Source organism: Lycium ferocissimum, chromosome 7, assembly GCF_029784015.1.
Source record: "Lycium ferocissimum isolate CSIRO_LF1 chromosome 7, AGI_CSIRO_Lferr_CH_V1, whole genome shotgun sequence".
NCBI lineage: Eukaryota > Viridiplantae > Streptophyta > Magnoliopsida > Solanales > Solanaceae > Lycium > Lycium ferocissimum.
In genome coordinates, this window is record NC_081348.1 from 16743804 (window position 1) to 16756895 (window position 13092).

General features: G+C 37.1%; 1 protein-coding gene across 1 annotated transcript; it reads left to right on the forward strand.

The window, feature by feature from the left end:
- Window positions 1–1383: 1383 nt before the first annotated feature.
- On the forward strand, window positions 1384–11889 carry LOC132063548 (autophagy-related protein 18h-like). Its single transcript, XM_059456130.1, has 9 exons — window positions 1384–1880; window positions 4761–5204; window positions 5308–5751; window positions 6952–7194; window positions 7300–8088; window positions 8171–8349; window positions 10496–10581; window positions 10670–11212; window positions 11571–11889. Exons 1-9 carry the CDS (start codon window positions 1680–1682, stop codon window positions 11573–11575), a joined length of 2934 nt encoding a protein of 977 aa, XP_059312113.1. The 5' UTR covers window positions 1384–1679; the 3' UTR covers window positions 11576–11889.
- The last annotated feature ends 1203 nt before the right edge of the window (window positions 11890–13092 follow it).

The window sequence follows — 13092 nt, forward strand, 5'->3', positions numbered from 1 at the left end:
TGAATTCTCTTGACATATATATATTTTTTTTTTGGAATCTTTTGTTTGAACTCCTGACTGCTGCAAATGACAATGATAATGGTGAAGTATATCAATAATCCTAGGCAAACCATAAACAACAAAGTCTTTCAGAATCCACCCAAGACTGTTGACCAAGTTGTGAGGCTAATTATACAGGATGTTTTATGTCGAGTAAATACCTTTCCTAGGCTGGCTAGAATGATGGTCACTCTCAATTTTTATCCTTAGCTTCCTAGATAGTATAGGTGTTATGTTGCTAGTGTTTGATTTCAAAGGTAGTTGTTGTTGCTAGGTGTTTGCTGGTGTTTAGTTGAGGCTAAAACTGGGGCTGTCCAGTTTTAGAGGATCTGTTTTGTTTGTAAATATTATCTCTGGTAATAAAATCTTTTACTTACCAAAAAAAAAAATCCTTATGTATATATGTAGGCAGAGTGACTCGATTAAAAGAAAATATATATATTATAGTTGGTAAAATAAGTATGCAAAAATTCTTAAATTCTTATTAGAGTATTTACTATTTTCAATAATAGGTGAACGTTGTGCGCATAGGAAACCTTTTAAGTTTACGTTTTACTACAAAAAAAAAAGTGTACGTTTTACTCCATAACATATGATTGCTTTTCACATTACTTGAAATGTCTACTAATGATTGATTATTATTATTATTATGATGATGATGATTATTATTATTATTATTATTATCAAAAGTCACTTTTATTCATTAAATTACCAAATATCTCATATTTATGAAAGCAAATGAAATTATTTCAACCCAATGAATTAAGTAGCAAAACTACACAGATGTTGAGTGTTGCTTTCTATTCCTTTACAATTTGAATAGAAGAAAATGATCTTGCAAACTTTTCTTTGTGTATTATTCTCAAATCTCTTAAATGAAAATATAAAAAATTTTACCATCAAAAGATTTGGTGCGACGGATGGGACTGCTTCTCTCTTAACCAGAGGCCTTGGGTTCGAACTCTGGGTATGAAAAAATTCTTGGTAGGAAGCGCTTCCCTGATCGGGCCCTACGTGACGTGAATCTAAATTTAGTCGCGCTCCAATGCGGGTACCGCATACCGAGTTAAAAATTAAAAAAAAATATAAAAATTTGTTATAAGAAAACATAAAATTATAAATAAGTTTGTAACAAAACCAATTGACCCTCCCATGATTTCTATTCCAAATAGCCTATTTGTTCATTTCCAATTGGAGTTAATTTTCTACCAAAAAAGTTAGTGGGATGCAAATAACATACTTGCAAAAGTCATTGGTCATTTCCAAAAATTAGCAAAAAAATTTGGATTGGCTTACAGCGCAGTTTTTTAACAATGAAGAGACAGATAGAACCAACAGAAACAGTAGTAGTAGAAAATAGAAATAGAAATACAGAAAAACACAAAGAAAACAAAAAAGAAAAGAAAAGAAAAGAAAAGAGAAAGAAAGGAAAGGAAAGGGAACCGTCTGAGAGTCAAACCCAAAAACCAAACACCAAAAATTTCTCAGAGCGGTATTAGTTATCTCAAAAGTGTGTGTTTCCGATAATTCATGCGTCATCTGATCGTCATATTACGTCAGCTCTTGTGGCAGTGGGCGGTGGACGGTGGTTACTTACTGGTTATTACCGGTCATATTCTTCTAGATACTTCCTTTTTATTATGAAGAAAACCCAAAACAACAACAACAGTAATAACAGTAATAATAAAAGTAAGGTGAAGAATGGGAGTAATAATACAAATGGATTTCTCCCAAATTCATTAAAGTTCATATCATCTTGCATCAAAACGGTGTCGTCTAATGTACGCTCTGCCAGTGCCACCGTGGCAGGTTCCTCATCCGATGATCACCGCAAAGACCAGGTCTCGTTTGATTTTTTTTTTTTTCATTTTTATGCTTTTTAAGTGTTGATCAGATAATTAGTTGTTAGTTAGTACTTAGTTGATTTTTTTAGTATGGTCCAAATTGGATTTTGTTGCCTGTTAAAAATGTTTGTTAGTAATTTACTGATTAGGGATTTGAATATATGGGATTGTGTGAACTTAGATAGCTTTGGGAACTACATTTCCAAAATATAATTGAGATAATTTACTCTGAGAGGGCAAATGAATATTCTGGGCAAATATACATATTTTATGGAAAAAAGAAGAAGTATGTACTAGTTGATTTTTAGCATGGCGCAAATTGGATTTTGTTTGCTGTTAAAAAGGTTTTGGTAGTTACAATTTGCTTGGTGTATTGATAGAGGCAAATCTAGGATTTCTATAATGTGGGTGCACAGGGAAAAAGGGATTAAAAAAGAAGTATCAAGTGGGAGTTTGATCCCTGCTCGTTTAGGCAAATAACTTCGCGTTCAACTAAGTGGACCATTTAGCCTTTTTTGAGCATGGGTGCCCGCAGATAATATTAGATCAATTTTAGGAAATATGTACATAAACTATCTAATTTGGGGGAGAGACCATGGGTTCACGGGCACCATAAATTGCCATATAAATCCGCCCGTGTATTGAGTACAGTGGGATTCGTTAGGTGGTTGAACTTGTTCTTTTTATAGAGCCAGTTAGAATGAGGGTTCAAGTTATAGATTTGTTGAAAGGTAGAAAAGACCTATGCTAAATTATTATTTTCAATCTGTACTGTGTGTTATTAATCTAAACTGATTAGGGATTTGAATATGGCATTGTGTGAAAGATGGATGTTTTACTCGAACTCTACCACCAAGGTTATGTGGCATCCCGGCCAGAAGGACGGGAGCTTGGATCGGCTGTAGTACTGCTTATTTTGCTGTCTACTCATTCGATTTTGTTTCCTCGAAGAGTGTTTTACATTACTAGGGGAAGTGAGATTGATTAGTTGTGAGTGCATTTCAAACGTGCAACATGATTAGACGTTTAATTTTCTACTTCTTATTCTTCATTTGAACTTGATTTATGCTATGCTAAGTTGGCACGGAGATAGTTCAACACAAAGTGTTTATACATTTCGGTTGTTCCTAGGGTCAAAGCATAATGGCTGTTTTACTGGGTAGACAGGACAGTGCCCTATTCATTTGATTATGTAGAAGATCTAGTAGGGACTCCATTTACTTCTTTGCATCCTCCACATGCTCATTGTTATGGGGCATGCAAATTCTGGAGTTTTTTTCCTTAAATTCTGTTGTGCTTTGAGAGCCATCACGTATTTTATAGAACACGTCTATAACTAAATCCCTTCTAGTAATGACATTTCATTTAGAGCAGATTCAATGCTTTCCTTGTCATGTTTCATCCCGGAAAGGAAAATGCAAGGAATATAGGCATGATTTTTCTGAGTTATAAACTTATAATACTTTACCTGGAATTGTTATCACCATCTAATGAAATGTTATTCAAATTCTTGATGTAATGGATGCCAATGTCTTTACTAATTTCTCATTAGGGTAAATGATATGTAACCATCACAAGTATTCCCCTCATGAGATTTCCTAGGGATCATGTGCTGTTAAGCTATTGTAGTCTGGAACTGCGGAATGCAACTACAATTTTGGGCTCAAATTTCAAACTACTAATGTATATAATTAATTTTCCACTATTTCAGAAGAAAATCTTTGCATCTTTATATGGAGTGCATTTTTTTTTTTTACTCAATTTGGTTTTAGCATAAAATGGTGACAAATGGCAATTCACTTTTAAAAAGAAAGAATGATAGAAAGGTGACGTATTTTGTTAGGTTAGGACTTCTCTTCACCGTATAAGGCTTATGCTTCTTTTTAGTTGGTTTGTTGTAGTAGGAGTGTGGTGGAATTTGATAGGATGAACATCGAGATTTTAGTCCTCCCATAATTACTTTTTGTGTAAATCTCCAAGTAATCAGCAATATTGATGTTCTAATTTTGAAGATTATGGAACTATGCGACAGATGGATAATTAATCTATGTGCATTTAGTTTCTATATAAACATTTGTGTCTTGCTTTGGGCTTTGTAAGCTGAAGTAGTTCATAGTCTTTTTCTTCTGGATATTTAAATTTGGACAGCTGGCTATGGGATCAAACAAGATCTCCTTCTATGCAGCTTCTTGTCTCAGCTTCCATCTCTTCTTTGTAAGAAGACGACAGAAGGAATCCCACATATAGGATTGATAATTGTCCCTTAAAAGGGGTTTTTTTTTTTTTTTTTTTTTTTTTTAATTGGGGGTAGGGGAAATGGTGGAAGGGATTACAACGTGGGGAATCGAACTCTCACCAACAAGGTGAAAGTTTAGGTAGCCAACCAACTGAGCTACTAAGATTCCCTATAAAAGGTTGAATAGTCCCAATGATTGAAAAAAATGTCACCATTGCTATTTATCGTCAGTTCTCATCAGCCTAGGAATTAGCGATGGGTATGATAGCTTGATAAGTGTCAATGTGTACCATTTCTCTTTGCTTATTTACTTGCTTGAGAAATTCCATGTAATTAGTTTTGGTCCATGCCTCTCCTCTGGGTGACCTTCCACTCGCCCTCTTAAATAACTGCTCAACAGAAAAGAAAGCGAAAAAAATTAGATGAAGGGTATGCAGCAGGAATTCGGAAAAGGTTTGTTGTTGACTGTTATATTTGTTGGCAAAGTGCTTTTGTTCAGGACAACTTTTAGATACTCAAGTGAAGTAAGATACTCCGACAGTGTTCGGATATGGAATATTGTAGTCTTTTCTGCTTCACAGCATCACAACTTTTCTAGTTTGTCATTATAAGCTGTACATGAGAATTTTTTGGCCAAACAGGTTCTATGGGCTTGCTTTGACAGACTAGAGCTTGGTTTATCTTCATTCAAACGAGTGCTCCTTATTGGTTACTCAGATGGCTTTCAAGTCCTTGATGTTGAAGATGCTTCAAATGTTTGTGAACTAGTTTCGAGGCGTGATGATCCAGTAACTTTTCTACAGATGCAACCCATCCCTGCAAAAGCTGATGGTCGTGAAGGATATAAAAAATCACATCCACTGCTCTTGGTTGTGGCATGTGATGACACCGCAGATTCTGCTCCAGCTCAAACTGGGAGGGATGCCTTCGTTGAGCCTCAGGGAGGAAGCATCATACACTCACCTACAACTGTACGTTTTTACTCGTTAAGGTCTCACAGCTATGTTCATGTTTTGCGATTCCGTTCTACTGTGTATATGGTGAGATGCAGTCCAAAGGTAGTGGCTGTTGGTCTTGCAGCACAGGTAAACATCTTGTAAATTTTATAGTGGTTTAAGCCTTTGTCTATAAATCTGAGAATTACGCTGAAAAATTTTATGCTCCCATGTATGTTTGATGTGTTGGCAGATATACTGTTTTGATGCTCTTACCTTAGAGAACAAGTTTAGCGTGCTCACGTACCCCGTGCCCCAGTTGGGTGTCCAAGGTGTGACTGGTGTCAACATTGGCTATGGTCCCATGGCTGTAGGACCGAGATGGTTAGCATATGCTTCAAATAATCCGCTGTTGTCAAACACCGGGCGCTTGAGTCCCCAAAGCCTTAGTCCTTCTCCAGGTGTTAGCCCTTCTACATCACCTGGTAATGGAAATCTGGTAGCTAGGTATGCCATGGAATCAAGCAAACATTTAGCCGCTGGGTTGATCAATCTTGGGGACATGGGCTACAAGACTTTGTCAAAATACTGTAACGAACTTCTTCCTGACGGGAGTAATTCGCCAGTGTCAGCGAGTGCTAGCTGGAAAGTCGGGAGAGTTCCAGCACATTCAACTGAAACTGATGCCGCGGGCATGGTATATTCTATTTAAAGCTTTGTATTATCAAGATGCTAATGAAAATTAACTTAATTGAGAAATTCTGTTGAAACTGAAACCAAGCTTCATTAGGAAAGGGGAGGAAGGGCTTCGTGTTTTGAGTGTTCTGCTGATTTGGCCGTATCTAAGAAAAGATTAAATTGTGGTATATTTTGAGGACGAGATATCTGCAATTCATGGTTTACATTTTTACTCAGCTCATCAGAACTTCTTATTTGTTGGTTCTGTTTCACACTGTGATTTTATTTTTTGCTGGGGCGTCAGATGTTCCAAGTTCAGCATGACCAGAGACATAAATATTAAGTGGATTATTCCTTAATTTGACGTTGTAATTGAGCTCTTGAACGTGATGAATCCTCTCTGTACAGTCTATGAATAGAAACAAGTACTATAGTAAGTGCACAATTATTTTTACTTTGTCCTCTCCTAACTCCGGGGATTTGGTTCAATGGTAAAGGTTGTACAAGAGATATGTGGTTAGTACACACGAGTTCTATTCCTAACTGGTGAATAAAGTCTGTAAGTGGAGTAGGTTAGAGGGATCTGTCCATCATATATCAAGTTCCAGAGGTCGAAACAACGGACTTATTAAAAAAATTATTTGTTCTTTGTCCTTCCCAAGTTGAACGTTAAATTTTACCTTGTCGACTATTCTAAATTAAGCTCTATTATCCTAAGAAGCATATACTACCTAGATATCAGATGACAACCAGAGCAAAGCAAGATATTTTTTTCGCTCTGTCTGTCTGTCCCTAAATGGTTGTAGTTTGTTCTCCAGATGTTCCCCTACTAAGCACTAGCCAACTGTTTTTAGCTCCTAAGTTGGTTTTTTCGTAAGGTGAATAATATTATTAACAGTTGGGGAATGCCCTGTATACAAGCCATATACCAAAAAGAAGAGAACCTACAACAAAATATGGTTCTCAACAAAAGAAACCCAATCTCCTATATAATGGGACCTCATAGGCACTCCAAAAGGAAACTAGAAGCAAAATACTACTCTGTAATTTTACTTAATTTTGTTCAACCCCATCAAATGCTCTCCTATTTCTCTATACGTTAGCTCCTAATTGATGATTGTGCTATTCACAATTTTGACGAAGAGAGTAACTGCATCAGCTTTGTTTACAGTATGGGGGTGATGAGAGCTGAATTTTCCTGCCAACTTTTCTGCTGCAGGTTGTTATTAAAGATTTTGTTTCTCGAGCAGTTATATCACAATTCAGGGCACATACAAGTCCTATATCTGCTCTGTGTTTTGATCCTAGTGGCACTCTTCTTGTTACTGCATCTACTCGTGGGAATAATATAAACATATTTCGTATTGTACCTTCTTGCTCAAATGGAGCAGGCAACCAAAGCAGCGATTGGAAAGCTTCACATGTCCACCTCTACAAGCTTCATCGGGGTGTGACTCCAGCTGTGCGTATCTGTTTGCTGTGTTTTTCTTTTCATGTTCAACATTGAGGCTTCAGTTATTACAATGATTCTGACTATAACTTTTTTTCTAAATCCTGAATTTGATAGGTGATACAAGACATTTGTTTTAGTCACTACAGTCAGTGGGTAGCTATTATTTCATCCAGGGGAACTTGCCATCTTTTTGTCCTATCCCCTTTTGGTGGTGAGACTGGTCTTCAACTACAAAATTCTCATGTTGATGGACCCATCCTTCTACCTATTCTTTCAGGACCATGGTGGTCTACGTCATCTTTCACGGTCAATCAGCAGTCTAATGCGCCAGCACCAGCACCTATAACGCTCTCTGTGGTCAACAGGATAAAGAATTCAGGTTGGCTAAATACAGTGAGCAATGCCGCATCTTCTGCAGCAGGAAAGGCTTCTGTGCCTTCTGGTGTTCTTTCTGCTGTTTTTCACAGTTCCGTACGCCGGGAACAACCTGCTCCGCAAAACTTAAATGCTTTGGAGCATCTTTTGGCTTATACTCCATCTGGTCACTTAATTCAATATGAGTTGATGCCCTCATTTGGTGGACATCAGGGTGACTCTTATCTGAGAACTGGGACTGCTTCAGTAGTTCAAATGCAAGAGGATGACACTGGGGTGAAAATTGACCCCATTCAATGGTGGGATGTTTGTCGAAGAGCTGATTGGCCTGAAAGAGAGGAATGTGTTCATGGCATTACTCTTGGTGGTCGTGAAGCTACAGACATAGTGATGAGAGATTCTCTTTCTGAAGATGATGATACAGGAGAAAAGGATTCTGCTAAACTATGTGACCGGTCCCATTGGTATCTTTCTAATGCTGAGGTGCAGTTGAAGTCTGGGAGGATACCTATTTGGCAAAAGTCCAAGGTGGTTATCATCTCTTGTGGAAATTTTGTCTGGTTCCTCTATACTTCTGAATATGTACTGATTTCATTTGTATCTTTTCTAGATATACTTCTGTACCATGAGTCTTTCAGGATATGAAGAGCAGGATCTCTCTAGAAGTCTTGCTGCTGGGGAGATTGAGATTGAGAAGATTCCTGTCAATGAGGTCGAAATAAGGCGTAAAGATCTGTTGCCTGTGTTTGACCATTTCCATAGGATTTCGTCAAAATGGTCAGATGATAGGTAATGGAATAGCTATTCTGGATTCTTCCTTCATTATGTAGCACTTGCACTTTTATATGCGTCAAGGTTTTTCCTTATCCTGACCAAATGAGATAGGTGTCAGAAAATTGGGTTTTACCTCTGCTTGATGCAAAGTTGAGGCCTACTGTTTTAGGATTGAGTAAATACTGATTTCAGTTTTCTATGGCATTGTATGAGTTTTTTGCAACTGTAATTTTTCCTCTTTGAGATAGTTTCTAACATTGATAAATCAAGTCTTGAAACAAGTTTTTTTTGTGTCACAATGGTGTCTGGGTCCGCTTATGGGCAGCTTCAACTATTCCACTGGGTATCTTCATCCTTCTACCAGCATGGGTATCGGGTTGCTCTTCCCACCATGGCTTAGACATGTGGAAAAGCATCTAGTGCTTTTTGTCCTTGTTGTGATTTGAACCGTGATCTCCAAGGTTTGGCCCCACTAAGCCATTAATTTAAATGCTGAGGACCATTTTTACGGTACAGATAAAATGGAAAAAAGGAAAACCTTCTTCCTCTTACAAGGTTACTATAAGGCTTGTAGAAAGTATAGTAAAGATTCATATCCTCTATGTATTTTCCTTTACAACAAAAATACACAGACTATATAATTAATCTTAATTTTCTGTATAGGGTTTCTATTATCTTCAAAACACCTCGCATTTCTCTCTTTCCTTACAGTTCACCATATACAAGCTGGAATTGGTTTCCACCATCTTGAGCTCGTTTTAATGTTGATCATCTGGGTTTCCCAGCAATTTTGAAGTCTTTCTAGGATGGTTCTTTGGCAAGTAGACTTTCCTAATATGGCAACGTTGATGAACTTAGACCCAACAAAACCGAAGCAAAAAAAAGTGATTTACTGGATCACTAGCTCAACAATTAGGCGGCATAATGAATCGTTTTCTACCTTACGTTGATGAACTTAGACCCAACAAAACCTAAGCAAAAAAAAGTGATTTACTGGATCACTAGCTCAACAATTAGGCGGCATAATGAATCGTTTTCTACCTTAGCGTAGGAGAATGATTATGAGGAATAATGTCTCGACTGAAGAGTTCTGAAATGTGTAAGAAATTGATCTTTTCTTTATACTTTCAGGTTCAGCCTTAATGGTGGTCATTTGGTCATTGTACATAACTGTGGTTGTGAATGTGTCCCTGTCATTACTAGTTCTGATTGGCTTTGTTTAAAACTTGATTACTGGATGATCCATGAAACAAATAATAGTGTGACCGTGAATTGGCGGACGCAAGAAGTTAAAATAGGGGGAAAAGCGGATGACTGTTTTGAAGCATGAGCCCGTTTGGATTGGCTTATAGCTTAAAGCTGTTTGCAGCTTATAAGCTGAAAAAAATAAGTTGGGGTAGTCCAACTTATTTTTTTTGGCTTATAAGCTGTTTTCAGCTTATAAGCTGCTTTAGATAAACTAAGTTAAATGGGTCCAATTATTTTTTTGAGCTTATTTTAAGCACAAAATGACTTTAAGCTGGCCAGCCAAACACTCAAAAAAGCTGAAAACAGCTTATAAGCCAACTTATAAGCCAATCCAAACGGGCTCCATATGTGCTTTTGAAGAATCCTTGTGTCTGTCTGCAGGCATGCAGTGAAGTGGGTTTAAATTCTGTTCATCGTCTTAGTCGTCACTGAGAGTTGTATAGAAATTGAAGTGATTTTAGTGAATCTATAAAGTCGATGATTGTATAGAAATAAATCATCATGTCTCTCGCATTATACAGCTTTCTTTTGTTTTTAGTCCTCAGTTTTGACTTGGATAATTTCTATTTTGCACCAATTTTAGGGCTTCTGGTTGCCTTGGTTTCTTTTTTATTTAGTTAAATTGTACTTAGAAGCTTTATGGTGCAGTTTTGTGCACTCTGATCATCGCATGTGTTTATTGATGTTAAGTAACGTTTTGGACGCATTTAGATTCTGATACACAAACCGATACAGGATTTGCTTAGCATCTCTTGACTTATAGATCATTATTGTTACTCCTATTATTTTTTATAAAGGACCTAAAGATCATTATTCTATCAAATATTGCTCTTAATAGTTGGTACATCTTAGTACGGTTGATACTATTGTTGTGCAGTCAAAATAATGTTGATTTTGTTCTTCCATTCTTCAGCTCTGCCGTCGGTAAAGAGAAGTCAGGAGACACCGCAACTGGTATTTCCAGGGCAGACTCTCTTTCTGAGAAAAGCTTTCCTTCTGGTTAGCTGTTCGACTTTTCTTTTAAGCATTAATAGTTGTATAGTGGTTGAATCTTTCTTTGCTTTGTCTAACATATATATGGTTTCAGGGTCTTCGCAAGTTCCTGGTTTACATGAAGTGGGCATGGGGCCAATTTCGTATCCATGTATTGAACTATCTATGGAAGAAAGTGATGGGTTGAGAAGCTCTAGTTATACTTTAGCCCCACAAGTCAGTAACAAAGCGCAGGCTGCTCTAGAATCATCTCCCGTTGAGGACCCCTATGTTGTAAATAGTCCATCTCCTCCCAAAAGTGAATCCTTCTCCACCGGAGGAACAAGTGCAAGAGAGGTTCAGTCGTCGAACAGTGTCATTACCAGTGAAGCTTCAAACTCAAGTTCCAATCGCTCCGACCTGAGCATGAACATTATTGACGAACAAACCGTTCATGACAACATATGCGACCCTGTAGATTTTGGGCAATTTTTTCAAGAAGGCTACTGTAAGGCCTCAACTAACGATGAATTAAATGAGGTAACTGAACTGGTTGCTGATATGGATAGCAGTAGTAGTCCTTGCAATAAAGAGAAACCTGATGATGATGGGGATAGTGATGATATGCTGGGAGGTGTGTTTGACTTCTCTGAAGAAGGTGAGTGATTAAGTGGGTTTTATCTTGTAGAGTTGCTTATTTCTTTGTCCCTCCATCCTTTTTCCTTGTTACTTAACATAGCCTTTCATGAACCTGTGGATTTGTTTCATGCAATACCCTTTAGCATTTAGGCCAAAAAGTTGTATGACAGATTTAATCTTATTACAAAAGAACAGATAGAGCTTCCAAAAAAAAAAAAAAAAAACTGCTATAGTACAGATTGACCTTAGGTAGTCCCCTACCAGGGCCTTCTCTATTTCTTTGACAGACGACGGTATTAAACATCGTCTGAATTTTTAGTTGCAAGGGTCATTGTTACTTCTTCTTTATGTAATGCAGTTATCTTTGGTTGTTGCAGGTTGATGCCTGACTCCGATCCCTGTGTCGTACCAGCCTAATCTTTTTTCAATAACGTTTAGCAATGCTGGTAGTAGGAATTGGCCAAATCAATGGAACATATCGTATATGCCATTGAAACAGTGCTGAACATTTCAGAAGAAATCTACTGACTGATGTGCAATATGACTTAGTTCTTTCCTTTTGCCGGAGTGAAGATGCCTGGTTTCTCCTGTCCGATTCTCCTGTATATGTTGTATAGTAAAATTCATGATGCAAATGATTGGTGTGGACATGTCTTTGTCTATGCTGTGTAAAACTATGTTCTTTTTTTTTTTTTTTTTAAGAAAAAAAGAAAAGAAAATAAAAAATTCAAAAAGAAAAGAAAATCACCATTTATTGTACAGCTGTTTTTCTGTTTGATTGGAACAAGACTTTGTCGTTTGATGTTTAATTTGTATCAGGGTTATTTTGGCAAAGTTGACGGATGTATAAACATGATGCTGAATGATAGGGAATCAGTCGCTTGATGTCGAATGGGTTATGAAGTTGCTTATTATTGACAAAAAAAGTATGCTTAGACAATTCTCCTTTTCCAATCTGTAGCGTGTATCGGTATTATAGCATTTGTTAGTTACGCCAATGCTGCTGGGTAATTGTATGATGAAGTATACTGCTACTTCGCCCCTTTAGTTAATGGCTTAATGCTGTCGCATTGACCTGACTATTGCATCCCACTACGAAATTGTTCATATAATATATGATATTTTTAGCGGTTGACTGGCTAAATTGCCAGGGAGGAATGAAGTATAACAGTCCAATTCTATGTCGAAACTACTAGTACTTGCTTATCTTCATTCCCTTTCCTTTCTGTTACCACCAGTCATTTTTGCTGGACCCTAGTTTGTTGCTTTTATTTTCTAGTATGGATGTGTTCTGAGTTTCAAACTTGTATGTCTTAGCAAATAGATTGTTGTCCAGTTGAGTTGCAAGTTGGGGCCTTTGGGACGAGGTACGGGGTTGTATGCTGCTGACTTCTGCAAAATCAGATCTTCCACACCTTGGTAACTTACTGTAAAATGATCCAGTATCTTTTTTCTTTTTAAACCACAAAGAGGTGATTTTTAATGATAAAGGAGAAAAGATACAAATTGTAGAGGGGGCTAATAGACCAGAGGCCTACGCAAGAACTATCATTCGATAGAAAGATGCCATATGGTCAAATCTCTGTACTTTAAAATGAACGCAACAATTGAACTTTGGGAAGTGAAGACAGTTCCTGTCTACAAGCGAATGTTAATGAAAATGTTCAAGTAAACAGAATTAAAATGTAAACAGCAAGTTAAATGCAAATTGATGTTGAGATGGAACCCTTGCGGAGGTACATCTATTATCAATTGAGATTCTATCATATCTAGTTGATTATTTGGGTTTTCCGGAACTTTTAAATTCTTTTACAAGAGTGATGAAATATGATCACGAAAACCCAAAGGAAAAACAAGTTTTGATAAGACAAACATAAATAGATCCAAGTAAAATAAGTT